This window comes from Ophidiomyces ophidiicola, assembly GCF_022830035.1.
Source record: "Ophidiomyces ophidiicola strain CBS 122913 chromosome Unknown scaffold_2, whole genome shotgun sequence".
NCBI lineage: Eukaryota > Fungi > Ascomycota > Eurotiomycetes > Onygenales > Onygenaceae > Ophidiomyces > Ophidiomyces ophidiicola.
The window spans coordinates 1,152,315-1,171,235 of NW_026054642.1; the positions used below are offsets into that span (position 1 = coordinate 1,152,315).

General features: G+C 47.3%; 6 protein-coding genes across 6 annotated transcripts; 5 read left to right on the top strand and 1 right to left on the bottom strand.

Moving 5' to 3' along the window:
- Positions 1 to 362: 362 nt before the first annotated feature.
- On the top strand, positions 363 to 4,904 carry LOZ57_001004 (uncharacterized protein; the record flags this gene model as incomplete). Its single annotated transcript, XM_049250097.1, has 4 exons — positions 363 to 592; positions 651 to 1,223; positions 2,805 to 3,445; positions 4,384 to 4,904. 4 exons carry the CDS (start codon positions 363 to 365, stop codon positions 4,902 to 4,904), a joined length of 1,965 nt encoding a protein of 654 aa, XP_049111257.1.
- An 808-nt stretch (positions 4,905 to 5,712) lies between these two features.
- Positions 5,713 to 7,216, top strand: RAD23 (UV excision repair protein rad23; the record flags this gene model as incomplete). The annotated part of the gene is made up of 7 exons (XM_049250098.1): positions 5,713 to 5,730; positions 5,805 to 5,852; positions 5,914 to 5,986; positions 6,058 to 6,137; positions 6,199 to 6,507; positions 6,557 to 7,036; positions 7,097 to 7,216. The coding sequence occupies 7 exons, from the start codon at positions 5,713 to 5,715 to the stop codon at positions 7,214 to 7,216; spliced, it is 1,128 nt and encodes a 375-aa protein (XP_049111258.1).
- A 662-nt stretch (positions 7,217 to 7,878) lies between these two features.
- Positions 7,879 to 9,748, top strand: SMP3 (alpha 1,2 mannosyltransferase; the record flags this gene model as incomplete). Its single annotated transcript, XM_049250099.1, has 4 exons — positions 7,879 to 7,987; positions 8,099 to 8,481; positions 8,541 to 8,668; positions 8,734 to 9,748. 4 exons carry the CDS (start codon positions 7,879 to 7,881, stop codon positions 9,746 to 9,748), a joined length of 1,635 nt encoding a protein of 544 aa, XP_049111259.1.
- Positions 9,749 to 10,765: 1,017 nt separating this feature from the next.
- LOZ57_001007 (uncharacterized protein) lies at positions 10,766 to 11,499 on the top strand (the record flags this gene model as incomplete). The annotated part of the gene is made up of 4 exons (XM_049250100.1): positions 10,766 to 10,829; positions 10,911 to 10,996; positions 11,056 to 11,226; positions 11,326 to 11,499. The coding sequence occupies 4 exons, from the start codon at positions 10,766 to 10,768 to the stop codon at positions 11,497 to 11,499; spliced, it is 495 nt and encodes a 164-aa protein (XP_049111260.1).
- Positions 11,500 to 12,530: 1,031 nt separating this feature from the next.
- LOZ57_001008 (uncharacterized protein) lies at positions 12,531 to 12,910 on the bottom strand (the record flags this gene model as incomplete). Its single annotated transcript, XM_049250101.1, has 2 exons — positions 12,531 to 12,857; positions 12,905 to 12,910. 2 exons carry the CDS (start codon positions 12,908 to 12,910, stop codon positions 12,531 to 12,533), a joined length of 333 nt encoding a protein of 110 aa, XP_049111261.1.
- A 1,454-nt stretch (positions 12,911 to 14,364) lies between these two features.
- Positions 14,365 to 18,507, top strand: MDR2 (multidrug-resistance transporter mdr2; the record flags this gene model as incomplete). Its single annotated transcript, XM_049250102.1, has 3 exons — positions 14,365 to 14,724; positions 14,795 to 18,096; positions 18,150 to 18,507. 3 exons carry the CDS (start codon positions 14,365 to 14,367, stop codon positions 18,505 to 18,507), a joined length of 4,020 nt encoding a protein of 1,339 aa, XP_049111262.1.
- Positions 18,508 to 18,921: the final 414 nt, after the last annotated feature.

Sequence of the window (18,921 nt, forward strand, 5' to 3'; positions counted from 1 at the left end):
ACTTGACTGCCCGGCTGGCATGTTTTTTGTCACAATGGATGCCAGTCATATAAACCGTTGGTCGGTTCTTGTGGGAGCACGTCGTGGTTGGGCCGTGGCTGGAGGTTGGCGAAGCTTGGGCCAATTTCATAGCGTCAGGGATGACAGCCCGCCGCATTTGGCCGCTCCTGGCAAGTCGCTGGTGGTCGCCGCTCTCGTTTAACACGCAGCGAAGCCGCGCGATTTGAAGCAGGGCTGACCCCTTCACGATGCGCTTCTTGTCTTCTGCGGCCTGGCTACTCTCTATGCGTCTCACCATGGACCTCTGACGCCACCACCACGCTCTTTGCCTACGGTGCAGCGAAAGCAGCATCTCTCATTTAATGGCGATTCGCTTTTCGAGGCCGCCACCCCCGCGACGTTCCAGGAGACTGCGCGTGGTCATCGTGGGTTGCTTTCTGGCCCTCCTGCTTGCCTTCATTACAATTCGAAATACATGGTTTCCGCCACCCCCCCTGCCGATTCCGCCGGCTTCTGAAGACATTCCCCGAGCGCTGGTGCTGGCGAAAACGCGGTGGGAAAATGTTCAGTGGGCACATCGGTTGAGACCACAGTAGGATAGCTTAAATCTATATCGATTACAAGACCTACCGCTGACACCTTAGCTCTAGGTGGATTCCATTCGTTTACTCGATTGACAAGGAGCCAGGCTTCCCTTTGCGGCTCCCAGCTAACCGCGGCCGTGAGGCTATGGCATACCTCACCTTTATAATCGACAACTACGATACGCTTCCCGAAATCACAGCATTTGTGCATGCCAAGAATTATCAGTGGCATAACGATGGCGCAGGATCCAGAACCGCAGGTATTTTGAAGAATCTGTATATGAGTACTGTAGAGCGCAAGGGTTACGTGAATTTACGCTGCAATCCGGACCCGGGATGCCCAACGGCAATCAGTCCGTTCTCTCCAACCGCTGAAGATATTCGAACTGGCGACGTCCGAGCTCATTTCCCCGAGGTGTACATGGCCTTGTTGAACGTGACACGAAAAGAGGTCCCGAAGAGAATAGGATCAGTTTGCTGCGCGCAGTTTGCTTTGAGCAGGGATCGAATCCGCCTGCGGCCGCGGGACGACTACGTTCGGATGAGAGAGTGGGCCCTAACGGCTGACTTTGATAGTCAGACGATTGGATGGGTTTTCGAGATGATATGGCATATCATTTTCAAGGAAGATGCAGTTTTGTGAGTTATACACTTTGAATATCTCTGAGATACTCTCTAATCATGTTGCCCAGATGTCCGTCACGTAACCAGTGTAAATGTGACTTGTACGGATGGTGTGAAAAGTCAGAGATTCGAATGGCTAAATTCCGCTAGAAAAATCCGGGACGCAATATTCCGTGTTCCTAGCTGGCTCCTTGGGACAATGAAGCACAGGCCAAAATATTTAAACAGAACATCTTGTCTAAAAAAGGCCACATCTTTAGATTACTTGTGGCACACATATTAAGAAGGATACATCTGGTGTTATACAATTGTTTGATGCGGTACTTAGCCCTGTTGGCGGTGGGGTCGCTGGGTTAAATATCTTCTTGTGTCTGGTGGACCTTGCCTCGTTAATGGAATAGATGGGAGCGAAGACAGAGGTAAACAACGAATAAACCACCTCCCACTTAAAAGTTAATATTTCAAAGATTTCCTTGGGAAACCCTGGGTATCACTTAATGGCATCTCTGATCTCCGAGTCGCTCTGTCATGAGAGCCCTTTGACGACTGACTTAACTCCTTTTGCTTCTGGAAGATGCTTTTGAAAAAACCCCAGCATATCTAAGTAGGAATGGAGGCATTCTATACCGTTGGTTAGTGCTTTCTTATGATACCCCCATGGTTGATGTATATATACACAAATACATATAAATGCCGATCTGGATCCCCTCATTCATGATGGTGTAAGGCGGTCCGGGACACTAAATCCACCTAATGTCTATATGACTGAAACATCGTAAGCCCTGAACACAATAGGGAGATATGTCAAGTGTGAAACGCAGTTTTTGTGGGTAGGGTAAGATCCACCAGAACGGTTGTGGTGGCTTGTAGTTCAGGTGATTGGCTATGGCCAAATGAAGGTAAACTTGCGGGGCTACTTAGTTTAAGTAAACAGAGCAGACGTACTCCGTACTCCGTAGAAAGCGAGGCTAAACATGATTATCAAGGCTAAGGCAAACAATAGATAAGAGAGCACGATAGGGCATAGAGACTTCACTTGATATCCGTTCGAGCAGCAGAAATTTCACTTTCACAGGATCAAATCTTTCAAGATACATGGGCAGATTTAGACTGGAAAAATCGTGGCTAGCTCTACAAGTACAGTTGCAATTTTAGGGTGGCTGTTCCCAGGGGGTAACTGGATGCTACCGTGGCGGTTCGACAGCGCAATTTCCGCGTCCTCGGGGCTGAAATTGTAGAGTATGAGATGCAGATATGGAATACGGAGGTTCTATTGCTTCCACCGTTATGTCGTTGCGGTGTGCCTAGTTCCCTTTCAAATAGTCAACGGCATGTGTATATGGAACATATGGGCAAAATTTTATAACCTGCTTTTGTAAAACGGAGGAGCTGAGGATACGGCACTCTTTTGAGAAATACAGTAGATTGAAAAACCGTCTGCTTTTGCGATCCTGTACAGACTACTGTATGGAGTAGGGAGGGAAAGATCAGGGATTCTAGCTTTCTATCATCAATCAATTATTGGGCATCAATGCATATTCACAGCCCTTCCTTCATTTGTGCAAGGAATAAGCCATATCAGATATAGAACTCTAGAAATCCAGAGATGGAAGAAGATTCCGTAGTGTTCACTAGAGAGGGGATGAAGGGTGAAGCTTTGGCTCAGAAACTAGCACTCGTATGCCTGGATGAAGAAATCGGAAAGTCGAAGAACTTGAGAAAGGCAGCCCCCATAAAGTTCATCGTCGTTGGGGGGTTTGTTGCTGTTACCTATTTCCAGAATCGCGATACTACAGAGGACCTGGACTACATGCTTGATCCATCGCTCGAGAATTTGGGAAAGGTGAAGGAGAAGCTTAGTCGAGCAATAAAAACCGTTGCTAAAAGGAAGGGATACGATGATGATTGGGTCAATGATAAAGTCCAAGTGTTTGCTCTTGGCGATTCTGCCCAGCCATTGTTTCGAGATTCAATGGCCCAAAACATCGTGTTATGGTCAGGGAAACATCTTATTATTTATGCAGTGAAATGGGAATGGTCACTGGCGCGAAAAGTAAAACGAATTGGCTCTACGAAACGCGATGCTGATGTCAGCGATGCAGTTGTGCTGTTGAGAAAGATTGTGGAAGAGACTGGGAAACCAATACCAAGAACAAGAGCCAAGAGCTGGGATCAAATTGTGTTTACACCTATTGAAGATAGTGCACTCGACAGGGTCGCTGAAGAGTACGAAAAAGGTATGGAGGGCCGGGCTTTGTGTGATATCCGTCCTATATGTACTCTGTACGGAGTACTCCGTACTCCATAATGTAGCCAGATTACAGAATAGCGACCTGTTAACTTTAGCTAGCTTGTGATTAACTAAATATGTACGGAGTAGCTTACTAGGTAACTGCCAATAACTGCCTCCTAGGTAGGCATATAGGTACGGAGTAGTTACTCCGTACTCCCATGTTTGATGGCACTGGCCCCTATTGTAGTTAACCAATTGACTATGAGTCGGCGCCGAAAGTGTTGATCGGGGTTTAATGGAGTAATATTACCGTATAAATATTACTCAGATACACTAGGGTAATTGAGTTGAAATGACACCTAAGTCGGTAAGTCTTGTTAAATTTCAAGTCTGAACGGGGTATGAAAGCTCAAATAAGTCACTGCAGGGCATAATATAAGCCAAACTTAACTGAGGCAGTAAAAATTGAAGCATACTAGACTGATACATTATGGGTTTAAACTAATTGAATATAGTGTGCAACGTGAAAACTTGAAAAGATTTAGTGGCTGTTGCCGCATATTGTACTCTGTTACATGGTGGTAATTTAGCATCGCTGGGGGATCAAAGCTTTTGGCGCCGATCTCCACTAGTTAGTTAACTAACTAAGTTAGGTAGGGTTAGTGAGCCTCTGATGGTAAGTTGACAACCTTAAGTTCTCAACTATCAATAACCTTACTTACTCCATATCATTCTATACGTTAGCTTGGCAATTTTGAAAGGCATCAAAATCTTAGCCTAACTACAGTGCGATGCGCAATTCACTCAGAGCTCTGAATTCGCCTTTGAGCATTAGGGAAACAGTACGGCGAATTTGTGCCTGCCCTTATCCGTGGACGACCTTCGTTTTTCTTGTCTGGCCATTTCCATTGAAGTATTGACTACACCTTCCGCTTCTATCAGTGGAAGAGATTGAAAGATGTCCTATCATCCACGATGAACGCCAACCCGGAATTCTACAACTCTACAAGATCCCGATCTACCGTATGCGGGATACACCACTCCGCTCGCTATATCGACTCTATGAGGATCTCTGCGCCTCTGATTTCATTATGCTGGGCTACGAGTGCACATATTTCTTTCACCATAGCGAGCCTTCCTGGTCACTAGCCTGCCTTCCCGACCCTCAAGACAATGATCCTGTCCGATATTCCATTCTTGCTAGTATGGTAGAAGCACTTGTCGAAGCATTCAACTGTAGGCTAGAACTTGGAATCCGTCGTGATAACACAACTGATTTATCTGAAGAACGAAGCTCTAATTTTACCAGCAAGAAGGCGCCGTCTTGGACCTCAGATGTTACCGCCGTCACAAAAACTCTGGTTTTCTGCGAGGTTGGCTCCGGTAGCTCTGACATGACAATGGAACAACACTTTTTGAAGAGGAATATAAAAATACCAAATGGGTATTTTTATACAGTATAGCTAGAACAACAAACCTCTCACATAGGGACAATTCTATAACAGCTCCATGCCCCAATGGATTGACAAGTCGGTTGGTTGATCACTTTACACCTCTTAGGCGCAGGATTGCAATCCTAGATAAGAGGTGTGACTTGTTGTCAAATAGATCTTCTTTTTTCTTAACCAGTACAGAATAAATATGAGCCATATAGCGCGGGTCAACGCCACCGTCCTTCAATAACCCAAGCCTTAGACCTCTCTTCTTTCAAAAAGAGATGCAGCCTGCTAGGGTCAATTCTGACGTTCATTTCTGATGAAAAGCCTCGTTTTATGCATTAGATGATTTTTATGCCCATACACCTACCTAACAAACTGCACAAATCCAAAGAAAAAATAGATACAAGGAGATGCAAATTTAGGTCTGTTCAGCAGGGACGGCTCCCCGCATCCCACCATAGTGCTGACAACCACAGTAGAAAACGAAAGCCGATATCACCGACTCGTAAATCTCGGCTTCCCCTAACGTTAAAAACCAGAGCTGACTCAGCATAACTGTGCTAGTGCGCATTGGGGATAGCCGGCGAGGGGCGCTAAGGGAACCTCTTGAGTGACGAAAGAAGGCAGCCGCCCTCAGTCGCCCGCATCGTTAAAAAGCGGCCAAACCTCACACTCCCCTTATTGCTCGCCCTTCTCCATCCCCCCTTACTTCCATATTTCATGTGGGACTTCATTTCCTGATATATATTGTATCTGTGCCACTGATATCAGTTTTATTCTCCATTTGGACCCCTCTTACGCACTGTCGTTGGCTCTTGTCCTAAACGCCACAATGAAGCTATCTTTTAGGGTAAGATCTCTGCCTTGATTAACTTACGATTTTGGATATTATGCACTGTGCTGACGCATTCTCCTTTCTTGTAGGATTTAAAGCAGCAGAAGTTTACTATGGAAGCTGAGCCTTCGGAGACGGTAAGCCGACTCGTACCTCCGAAAGCAGTTGCCGTCTGCAGGTGCTGATACTCCTCCTTAGATCGGCCAGCTGAAAGAGAAGATTGCTCAAGAAAAAGGATGGGAAGCCTCCCAACAGCGACTAATTTACTCTGGTGAGATTCAAGGACTCACTAATTGTTGGAGGGGTCAAAGTTTTGGGTTTTAATGTCCCGTTACTGTCTAGGCAAAATTCTTCAAGATTCAAACACGATTGAATCATACAATATTGAAGAGAAAGGATTCATAGTTTGCATGGTATCTAAGGTATGCTTTGCGCCGGCTGGTGCAGACTTGTTTCTCGCATACTAACCGTCCATCTCAAAAGCCCAAGGCCACCCCGTCCACCGCTGCTGGTCCTGCACAGCCCCCGGTTACTCCAGCCCCTGCCCGAACATCAACCCCCTCTGCTCCATCTGCTCCCGCGCCCGCTACGAGTGCTTCATCCGCCCCCCCTGCAACGCCCTCACCCGCGACGGGCCCAGCCTTCAATGACCCATCTGCTCTCTTGATGGGCCCTCAGAGCGAAGCAGCCGTTCAGCAAATGGAAGCTATGGGCTTTCCAAGAACAGATATTGACCGGGCGATGCGTGCTGCATTTTTCAATCCTGACCGGGCTATCGAATATCTGCTAAATGTGAGACATTCTACAAATGCTTTACGCTGGTTTTTATTGATGTTGGTAGGGAATACCGGAACAAGCTGAACGGGAGGCTGCTGCTCGCCAACAAGCTCGCGCCGCTCCACCGGCTGCAGCTGCCTCAACTACATCCAATCAACCTGCTGTGGGGACCGACGCAGATGAGCCAGTGAATCTTTTTGAGGCTGCTGCTCAGGCCGCCCAAGGTGGCACTGCACGCGGCAGTCGGTCTGGTGGTGCTGGTTTAGGGGGAGCTGCTGGGGGTGACGCTCTAAGTAATCTCGATTTTCTGCGAAGTAACCCCCACTTCCAGCAGTTGCGCCAACTGGTGCAACAGCAGCCACAGATGCTTGAGCCTATTCTCCAACAAGTCGGTGCCGGGAATCCCCAGCTTGCTCAGCTTATTGGCCAAAATCAAGAACAGTTCTTGCAGCTACTGAGTGAAGACATCGATGACGATTCACAACTTCCCCCTGGTGCGCATACAATTAGTGTCACTGAGGACGAGAGAGATGCAATCGAAAGAGTAAGCGAATATTCTCCTCTTTGTGATATCGGGTCCTAATGTCTGTGCTTCTGCTCTCAGCTTTGCCGATTAGGTTTCTCGAGAGACGCCGTTATTCAGGCCTATTTTGCCTGCGATAAGAATGAAGAACTTGCTGCAAATTTCCTTTTCGAACAGCCTGATGAGGAGGGCGAAAATTAAACATGGCTCCTTATCTCTGGCCCTCGTCCTCTAGCATTGCAAGCCTCGCTGCAAGCCCTTTCTCTTCTACCCCTCACCAGGCACACGAGAATGATCTATCACATATTCCCAATAGGCAACAGTGTATACAGCGGAATTTTGATACCTCACTACTGAGCAAAATTTAGCTTCTGTTGCTGCATCGCATGCTTTAGCTGCTATATGTTCTAATTTCTAGCCTGGGTCAAGTTTGTAGTCCTGCTTGTGTTAGCTAGTTAGCCTCTTAGCCCCTGTGATGCAAGTTCTCCTCCAAGCAAGATCCCTGTGCAAGCAGTATCCTTCTAAGTAGTTAGATGAAAGTAAAGATCCTCCGCTTCCAACCCTAGCGTTGGTGCTGGGGTGCTGCAGTCATTGGCTTGTTGTGCTCACATGGGAGGCTCCGCGGAGGTGAGTGGGGAGCTGGCAGAACACATGAGCTTTTAGTGAGCGTTTGCTCACCACACTCCTTTACCCGTCCCCCAACAAGTAGCATTTCTTAATTCACTTCTATTCTATTCTTTTTTCTTTCCTTTCTTCCCAGCACCATGCTGCAGCTGCTCTGCAATCCTTGTCCCTTCAGCCAGAGAGCCCCAGGTGTTTACGTCGCCCACTGAGTTGTCGCGTCACGAACCAAGACTTTCACAATGTGGAGACGAACATACCTTGTTTTGCTGCTTATTCGCGTCTATTTCGCACTGTCGCCGAGCTATCTTCATCCAGATGAGAACTTCCAGGGCCCAGAAGTGTTTGCCGGTAAGAAACCCACGCGTGATTTGCCCGCGTCAGGACTCCTGCCCTGGGATATGAGTGCCAACTACCCCTCTTGAAGAGCAGTTCGAAGGCTAACAGCGCGGAGCTGTCTAGAGCAAGTCTATTCTTATCCGGCTCAGCTTACCTGGGAATTCACCTCCGCCAAACCCATCCGAGGCATCTTCCCGTTATGGCTAGGCTACGGCCTGCCTATGACCTTTCTCAAATGGTTCTGGACGGAGGCTGGGACGGGTAACACGCCACCATACCTAATCTACTATGTGCTGCGCGGCTCGATGTTTGGGCTGAGCTTTGTGCTCGAGGACTGGGCTATACACGAGTTGATCGCGTCTCCCCGCCACCGCCGGCAGGCTGTAGTGCTGGTCGCGTCGTCATTTGTGACATGGACGTATCAGTCGCATACATTTTCGAATTCTTTGGAGACGTTACTGGTAGCGTGGAGTTTGGTTGTGATTCAGAGAATTTTGGAGAATGAGGTATGCTTCAGAGGGGGGAATAGCTGCTGTTGAATGAGAGAACTGACATCTTTTCGTAGCAGCGCTCGTCTGTTTTGGCTTGCGCAATACTCGCTTTTACGACCGTTATAGGAGTGTTCAATAGGATTACCTTTCCGGCATTTATTGTGATACCTGCGATGCGATTGATTCCTCATTTGTGGAAAAAGTAAGCCCCTTTGCAAGATGAAAATCTATATTCTGCAAAGACTGGACTAATGGTGGCTTATATAGGCCCTTTTCATTCGCTTCTCTGGTTGTTTCCGGTATAATATTCTCCCTGATTGCTGTTTACGCCGATACAAGCTTTTATAGCTCTTCTCCGATATCACTGTCCGACCTTTTCCGAAGGCCCATAATTACGCCCCTTAACAATCTTCTTTATAACACCAACAAAACAAACCTTGCATCGCACGGTCTACACCCTCATTATCAACATTTTTTAGTTAATGCGCCTCAGTTACTTGGACCTGTCTATCTTCTTCTAATGGCGTCGATTTTCTGGCGTACAAGCCGCCTTCACTTTTCCCTCGCTAATATGAGAGCTATATCAGCATTATCAGGAGCCACAATTCTGTCAATTTTTCCGCACCAAGAGCCCCGATTCTTATTGCCTTGCGTCCCTCTTTTGCTCACTTGCTTCAAGTTACCGAAATCACGTATATTCCTTGCTTCTTGGATACTATTCAACGGTATTATGGGGACTTTGATGGGCATTTATCATCAGGGCGGCGTCATTCCCACCCAACTCCAGATGCCAACTATTCTGTCCGATATAAAGTCTAACGTGGATAATGTTCCTGTAGCTAATGGGACGGCCAACGTTTTCTGGTGGAAAACCTACTCCCCACCAAGGTGGATGCTTGGAGATTTGGCCAACATTACCATTAGAACTCACGACCTTATGGGGGTACCCGGTGTCGAAATGCTGGCTAAAATGAAGGAGAGTATACCACAGTGCATTGATGCGCCGATTATACGCAGTGAGCAAGATGCCTTGATCAATCCAAATATTCTCGTTGCGCCAAGATCCGCGTCATTTCTTGATGAGTACACCAACCATGCCGCTGGCACCAATACGAACAGCGAACGTAGCCTTACCCTTGAGTTCAGGCAAATCTGGTCGTATAATCGCCATCTGAGCCTAGACGACCTAGACTTTGGCGACGATGGCATTCTGCCAACACTAAAACGCGTCCTGGGTCGGCATGGGCTTGATACTTGGCACGTCACCCGAGTATGCAAATGATCGAATCAATAATTAAATCTATGTTTTTCCAACCAGCGAACAGGCATTTGGAGGGGCTTTTGAGTCTGGCGTCACCTTTTCATCATTTTCCCTGATTTTTGTCGATTTTATCAGATACCCGGTTTTAGGTGATTCTCCGCTTTGACTTTACTGTGCACTGTTGGGTCTTTTGGTTACTGTTGACTTTCCTTAGCTTCCCTTTCTTTCTTTCAAAATAGTAAGCTGGTATTATTGCAGGGAATCATCCCTTTGTTATGTCCTCTCGGAGACCAAAAGAAAGAAGGAGGTGGAAATTCCTGGGATTACTAGCATCTTTTTTAGTAATAAAACATGAGAGTTCTTTGAAATACCTGCCATTCAATTAATATTTAGACTAGCCTCTTAATCCTGTTTGAGCCGCAGTCCTCCAACTTCGAGATGAAGTTTTTGCAAAGAACAGCATTCCCTGCTTGGTCAAACGCGTGGGGGTGTTGTTTTGCATACGGAGTACATAGCCATCAATAGACAATGTCGCCTTAATGCTGACAGTAGACATGGAATTCACCGGCCATCAGACGGCCAGCGCCCCGAACCGTTGCAGCCGGTAGCATGTCACTCAGCAACAGTTTATGATGACGAGATGTGAAGGTTTACCAAGTTATTCTGCGCAAGTTCTACTCCGTAGTTGACTAGGTCAACGGGCGCCACTTCCCACGTCGGCACGTGACCGAAGCGCTGCCTGGTCCCCTCATGCCCGCACTTTGGTCAATCAGATACGCGGTAACTTCCCTCTGCAGGCCTTTGGACCCCAGACTTGTTTTCTGCTATAAATACCCCCTCTCGCTCTTCCTTCCTCTCTTACTCTCAACAGCGCTATATTCACCGCATAGTTTTACGTGCATAGCAAGCATCCCACCGCCCCTGTATACCCAGCATAGCCCTGCTTTCTCTTGGTCGGTTATATCTCTGCTAAACAACGATCTCTTATGCGCTCTATGCTGACCGTCAGTATTACTACTCAGTTACTTCACCGAAACAATGTCGGCCACAGCGACAAGTACCATCACTCTCACCAGCTCCGATGGAGTCTCCATGGCCATGGGCAAGTAACTTGCCAGAATACCCCGCGGAACGACATGGAAACGAATAAGAGGGTTTGCTAACCTGGTGTATTACCCAACAGAGCGCCAAGTTGCTGAGCGATCCATCCTTATTAAGAACATGCTTGAGGATCTAGGTGACTCTGGAGAGGCGATTCCAATTCCCAACGTGAGTGGCGCGAGAGTAGCCTAGTCTATAAGGAAATATTACTAACTGTAGTATTATAGGTGAACGAGTCTGTTTTGAAGAAGGTTGTGGAGTGGTGTGAGCATCATAAAAATGATCCCCCAAGCACCGGCGACGAAGATAGCGACTCTCGGCGCAAGACAACCGATATTGATGAGTGGGACCAGAAATTTATGCAAGTCGACCAGGAGATGCTTTTTGAGATTATCTTGGTAAGCCTTAATTAGTTGTGACGTAATGAAGCGATCTCGCCTCTTCGCTTGATATCTACTCCAAAGCAGAGCCTAACCGCTACTTCACCTCTGCAATAGGCTGCAAACTACCTCGACATTAAGGCTCTGTTGGATGTCGGCTGCAAGACTGTTGCCAACATGATCAAAGGAAAGTCTCCCGACGAAATCCGCAAGACTTTCAATATCCAGAATGACTTCACCCCTGAGGAGGAAGATCAGATCCGCCGTGAGAACGAGTGGGCCGAGGAGTAAGTTCTACTTGCTTGTATGGTTTTCCTGCGCTTAGGTACTAATACCTTGGACCTACTCCAAATTTAGCCGCTAAATTGATCGATTCGCTTCTTATTGGTCCTCGAACCTATTAGTTGGTAGCCGTTTTGATCCTCAAAATGTCTGTATTGCAACTAAGACGGCTGGTCAGCTCTTCTACCCCAATCACTCCTTTTGTTTTTGCTCTAGATAGAATCTGGGGCCCCGCTAGGCGTTTTCTACGGGTATTTGCCCACCCTGGTTTTTGATTCTTTACATGCGTGGCGTGGTAGTGTTGGATGGTTAAAATACAAAAATATCGACAAGCGGCCAAGATCATCTTGTGTACCTGCCTCCGACTTATTTTTCCCTTTTACACTTTTCAGTAGGATAATGGAAACAGGTGTTATTGTGCAGTGCAGTTTTATAGCAGATAACCAGCATGTCTTAGCTAATAGATAATATTTTTGCATGCGTACCAGGCTTCATAGGTATTAGCCCAAGGGGAGGAGTTTCCGTTATATGTTTCGTATGGACACAATACACATGGCAGCTTCAAGGGCAAGGAGTTGTGTGATTTTCGAACGGGCATGAGTAAAATGAATCATGAAATATTTATCTGTTTCATACACAGAAGGCTTTCATCGCCAATTTTAAACCGACAAATCCTTACCCGCGCCCCTTTACCATTGAATTCATCGATGAAGCAGAATCATTGACGTTGGCCCAGTTTTCCCAAATCATTGTCTAACAACGGAACACACAAAAGATAGAGAACCGGCTGAAATTTCGACAAAGATACCATGATGTCCAACAAGTGGGAAGTAGGGCGATGTGCATCGATCGTGGCTGAAAAAAAGGTAACAAAGGTTGCTTGACTGTGTTTCGCGTATCGAAGACGTCGCAGTGTTGTTCTTTTCTCTCGGCTTTTCCGTTTCGCTTGTTGGTAGGGAGAGGGTTGGGCGTTTAGATACCGAGACGGGTCTTGCGCCAGTGTCTTCGCTTGGCGTTATATCTAAAAGAAGGTGGAAATGTCAGTTAAATGTTGATTGTTGCGGCTGAACCTCTGGTTCCGGAAAACATATGCGACGTGTCTCGATGGTATTTGAGAATTGGATTGTAGTTGTTTGCGCTGATCGAGATTGTTGTTTGTACCCAAATGAGCATCGCTTTTTCCAACCCGTCCATTTCTTTTTGAATCCATTTCGCTCCGTTTCCTTGATTTCCTTAACGGGAATGGGTTGCATTACCTGATGGTGTTGCCGGTTCTCAAGCGAATCCATTGAGGAATAGGACGGTTCTGTTTCTGGGCTCTGGCAAGCTTCTGCTTGGTACGGAAAGACTTGTGGCTCTGGGGAATACTAGGTCAGTTTCCGCAGGGCAAAGCAATTCCACTTAAAATACGTACCGGCATCTTGACGATATTTGTTCACGGTTTTCGTCGAGGTGCGATGGGTTTGACGATGTCGTGGTGGAAGCCAGTTTTGTGTGGGCGTTCGCTTACCCGGATTAGGTTTCGGAAGCTACATCCACGTGACATGAAGGCTTGGCACGGCTGCCAGACTTTCGCGTGGAAACTTTGAAAGAAAATGAGTCACGGCGGAGCATCCGTGTTGTATTACTAATTTTAAAAGATTCAGGCAGCGAAGTATTGTTGAAGTTCTACTGGCGAAATCTGAGATTTCAGCCCCATGGGAACATGGGAATACGGAGGACCATGGATTGATATGATGCTGCTGACTGGTGGGCTGCTCAGTCAAACTTTCGTGGTTGACCATCGGATTCCGCTTTCAGAAAACACTTGTCGGTAGCGCACAGGCGAGACAACTCAGATCGGATAGCCGACTTGCAATCAGCGCGTTTGCTGCGCAGCTGGGATCTGGGAAATTCGGTTGCCTAGTCGGACTCGGAACCGTCGAAACAGTGCATAAAGGCGGATAACTCTAAAACACCCATTGTGACTCGACTCCTTGTCTGTCCAGGAGATTTGGCACCAGCCAGATATTTTGTTTAGTCACAGTGAGCGGGGAGCCTGGCCTGGTACGGAGTAAGCTGGGGACAATGTGGAGGGACTCTTGCCACTGATGATACCTGAGATTACCCCGTCCTCTGTACTCTGCGTGGAGCTGTCTGTTATGGAGGGCCGCCCACCACGCTACCCCTTTTTTCGAAAGGACTAGCTCCTGCGCCGTATTATTGTCGTATCGCGAGGTGAAGCTGTTGACCGTGTTGTCTCGCGCAGGGGCTTATTTTTATGTGTCGTGGCCGGGCGCTCGCCTCGCTGGTGGAAGATCACCCGCCCTGCCTAGGAGGGAAAGACTTGCGAACGACCCTGTAAGATTCCGGGTATTAGACATGTTTCATCTTCCCAGCCCGATGTAGCGGAAGTGCTGCAGCCAATAAGTTGCAGCAGGCTGGGCCGGGAGCGGTACCCCATGGCGCGGTAAGGGGCGCGTATGGGGCGAGTAAGTATTAACTAGTTAATGCAAAGTCAACACGGGCGACTTATGCACACAGCGCGGGAGGCAAAGTTACCGTGCACAACTCGCAGCTTGCCTCTTCTGGCGGCGGCGGAAACTTCACGCGGGCTGACCGGCCATGATGCAATGACGGCTGCGGTTATATATATCGCGTCCCGCCCCCGGCCGTACTGTTCTCTCACCCCAGGTCGTGATCGCTGGACGGCCAAGCTTGTTACCCGATTGCCTGAGGACCTAGACTGCCCAACCCAACGCTTGATAGACCTAGTTTGCACCGCGTATTGCGCCTGGTGATTAAAGACGACGATACCAAAGACCTGGCGACGCGGCATTGACATCTCCTACAGTTTCTACGCCTTACATGCAGCGTGCACGGTGACGCTCGACCATGGCGGGAGACCCCGAAAAGCCAAGCCAGGACAAGCCTGATGCGCAAGCGGCAGTGGACCTGGAAAAACCCTCGAAAACTGGCTCCTCCGCAGGATCTACGCCCAGTCAGCGTGATGATGTGGACAGGCGAGACACCACGGTGACTGTTCCTGAGCCTGAGAAGGGCTCCGATCTGGACGCCTCTCTGGCGCATCTCCCACAGCATGAACGCGACATCCTCAAGGAGCAGCTCGAAGTCCCTGATGTCAAAGTCGGGTATTTTACTCTCTATCGATATGCGACGGTCAATGACATGGTTATTCTGGTGGTTAGCGCCATCGCATCCATCGCGGGAGGAGCTGCGTTGCCATTGTTTACGGTGCGCATGGCCCATATGATTTGCCTTTTGCTACGTTCTTTTCGCCTAGTTATGCTAATTTGTTTGCTAGATTCTTTTTGGCGCAATGGCCGGATCCTTTCAGGATATCATCTTAGCTAAAATAACGTACGATGAATTCAACAGCGTTTTGACCAAGAATGCATTGTACTTCGTGTATCTCGGTATTGCTGAGTTCATTTTGATCTACGGTTGCACCGTTGGTTTCATCTATACAGGCGAACATATCTCTTCAAAGATCAGAGAAAAATATCTCGATGCAATTCTACGGCAGAACATCGCCTTCTTCGACAAACTAGGTGCTGGAGAGATCACCACACGTATTACAGCTGATACCAATTTAATCCAAGACGGAATTTCCGAGAAAGTTGCTTTAACCTTGACCGCCCTGGCAACCTTTATCACAGCCTTTGTGATAGGCTTTATTAAATACTGGAAACTCACCTTGATCTGTTGTTCCACTGTTCTGGCCATTGTGGTCATTATGGGCGGTGCTTCTAAGTTTATCATCAAATTTAGTAAGAACAACCTCGAGTGCTATGGCGAAGGCGGTACATTAGCCGAGGAAGTATTGAGCTCCATCCGAAACACAACTGCCTTTGGGACCCAGAAGCAGCTTGCTGAAAAGTACGAAAGCCATTTAGAAGAGGCCCAGAAATGGGGCATGAAACTTCAAAGAACCATCGGTTTCCTAATGGGCGCTATGATGTCGATTGTGTTTTTAAACTACGGTTTAGGTTTCTGGATGGGTTCGCGTTTCATTGTCAGCGGGGAAACCCAGCTGTCCCATATCATCACAATTTTACTCGCGATCATTATTGGCTCGTTCAGTTTGGGAAATGTTACCCCCAACAGTCAGGCATTCACATCCGCCATAGCTGCTGGTGCCAAAATATTCAGTACTATCGACCGAAAATCTCCAATTGACCCGACATCAAATGAAGGAAAGAAGCTAGATCATGTCCTGGGCAACATTGAATTCCGTGATATTCGCCACATCTATCCCTCCCGCCCTGAGGTCGTCGTTATGCAGGCGGTAAATCTATTTGCACCTGCTGGTACAACTACTGCTCTTGTTGGACCATCCGGCTCCGGAAAAAGTACTGTTGTTGGTCTTCTTGAGCGGTTTTACAACCCTGTGGGAGGCTCTATTCTTCTAGATGGCCACAATATCAAGACCCTCAATTTAAAATGGCTTCGGCAACAAATCTCTTTAGTCAGCCAGGAACCAACGCTTTTCGGCACCAGCATCTATAATAATATCAAACAAGGCCTTATTGGCTCAGTCTTTGAGCAGGAATCCGAGGAGAGTATTGGCCAGCGTATCGAAAACGCCGCAAAAATGGCAAATGCGCATGATTTCATTATGGGATTGCCCGACAAATATGAAACTCAAGTTGGAGAACGTGGTTTCCTCCTCTCTGGTGGCCAGAAACAGAGGATTGCCATCGCTCGTGCGGTTGTGAGCGATCCCAAAATTCTTTTGCTCGATGAAGCTACTTCCGCTCTAGATACAAAATCCGAGGGAGTCGTGCAAGCGGCATTGGATGAAGCTGCGAAAGGAAGAACAACTCTTGTTATTGCTCATCGTCTATCAACTATCAAGACCGCTGATAATATTGTTGTCCTTGTCGATGGTCGTATTGTTGAACAGGGAACTCATGATGAGCTAGTTGAGCGAGATGGAACTTACCTTCGGCTTGTGGAAGCCCAAAAGATCAATGAAGCGCGTGATTCAGAAGCAGCCGGGGACTCCGATGATACTGGAGAAGAATCGGTCGAGGACAATGGCATCGGCCTTCAGAAGACTCGTTCGTATGCCAGCAACTCCGGAAGGTTCGCAAATGAAAACCTGGATTTAGAGCTTAAAAAAACCGAAACGAAGAAATCTCTGTCAAGTGTTGTTCTGTCGAAGCGTGAACCCGAAAAAACGAAAGATTATTCCCTGGGCACATTAATAAAATTCATATCCTCGTTTAATGCCCAAGAATGGAAGCTGATGGTTGCAGGTCTTTGCGTTTCAATTATCTGTGGTGGAGGTCAGCCAACCATGGGTATTCTTTTTGCCAAATGTATTTCAGCCCTGGCACTACCACCACCTCTATACGGGAAGCTTCGAGACGAGGCAAATTTCTGGAGTTTAATGTTCTTGATGTTGGGACTTGTTATGTTCATTTCTTACAGTACGCAGGGAACTTTGTTCGCAATTTGCTCTGAAAAACTTATTTTCAGGGCAAGAAGCAACGCTTTCAAGTCAATGCTTCGACAAGATATTGCATTTTTCGACAAAGAAGAGAACAGTACCGGAGCGTTGACTTCGTTTCTTTCTACAGAAACGAAGCATTTATCTGGTATTAGCGGTATTACTCTCGGAACTATCCTCCTCGTCTCTACCACGCTGGTTGCGTCTATGGTGGTGGCTCTTGCTATTGGCTGGAAGCTTGCCCTGGTTTGCATGTCTTGTGTCCCTGTTCTTCTGGCTTGCGGCTTCTGGAGATTCTTCATTCTGGCTTCGTTTCAGAGGAGAGCCAAAAAGGCTTACGAGAAATCTGCCAGCTATGCTTGCGAGGCGACTTCTGCTATTCGCACAGTTGCCTCCCTTACTCGTGAGCCAGACGTCGCCGATACTTATCATGGACAGCTGGTTATCCAAGGAAGGAGAAGTTTGATGTCCATCTTGAAGTCGTCCACACTCTATGCCGCCTCACAATCCTTCCTGTTTTTCGTTCTTGCGCTTGGATTCTGGTATGGAGGCACATTACTAGGCAAGGGTGAATATACCTTGTTCCAGTTCTTTGTGGCATTTTCAGAAATCATTTTTGGTGCACAGTCTGCTGGAACAGTTTTTTCTTTCGCACCTGATATGGGCAAAGCGAAGAGCGCTGCTGCAGACTTCAAGCAGCTGTTTGACAGAAGACCTCCCATTGATACGGAATCCGACGACGGCGATGATGTGCCCCCTATTCAAGGTACAATCGAGTTCCGTGACGTGCACTTTAGATACCCCACACGACCAGAACAGCCCGTATTACGAGGCCTTGATCTAACTGTCAAGCCCGGACAGTACATCGCTCTGGTAGGTCCTAGTGGGTGTGGAAAGAGTACGACGATCGCTTTATTGGAGCGTTTTTATGACGCTCTTTCTGGTGGTGTCTATGTCGACGGAACCGATATCACTAGGTGGAACGTGAAGGCCTACAGACGCTATTTGGCTCTCGTCAGTCAAGAGCCAACCCTTTACCAGGGTACTATCAGAGAAAATATTCTTTTGGGTATCGATAGTGGTGCCTCTGAAGAGGACATTATCGAAGCGTGCAAAGCGGCGAACATCTATGACTTTATTATGTCTCTTCCGTAAGTTCCCGTTTCTGCTCTCTCTTCCGCCTCATTTACTAATAATAATATAGGAAGGGACTCTCCACGATTGTAGGCAGTAAAGGAAGCATGCTTTCTGGCGGACAAAAACAACGTATTGCCATTGCTCGCGCCTTGATTCGAAACCCTCAAATTCTTCTTCTCGATGAAGCAACCTCTGCCCTTGACTCTGAGTCCGAAAAGGTTGTCCAGGCTGCCCTTGATGCTGCAGCAAAAGGCCGCACGACAATTGCTGTTGCTCACAGACTCAGCACAATTCAAAAGGCAGACATCATCTACGTCTTTGGCCAGGGCCGCATTGTTGAGAGCGGAACGCACTCCGAGCTTCTTGCGAAGAAGGGCCGATACTACGAGCTTGTCAACTTACAGAGCTTGGGCAAAACTCATTAGAAAATTCAGCGATTTTCTCTTTGGTGCATACTATTTATATAATATCAATCGCCGAAGTAAAAAAGCGGTTATTTTCCGAGATACCCTTATTTTGAAAGGTTTTTACTATTTCTGACTTGTAGCATAATTTGAATGTTTTATTATTTTTCCCAGCTTTTCTATGGCTAGGTAGCGTGCATGCTGGTTTCTGCATATATATATATATCCCACCTCTTGGTAGATAAATATTTAGTTTAATAGACAAACTCCCTTTCTCTTTCTCCTCCCGGCGCATCGAAGAGGCAATTGGAATTGTGTTTTGCTTCACGACATGACCTGGGGGTGAGTATGGTAAGGTTGATCACAGTCCACCTTGCCTGCCTTGATTAACAGTCATCAGTCACATCCATATTGTACGAGAGCCATGACGGCACT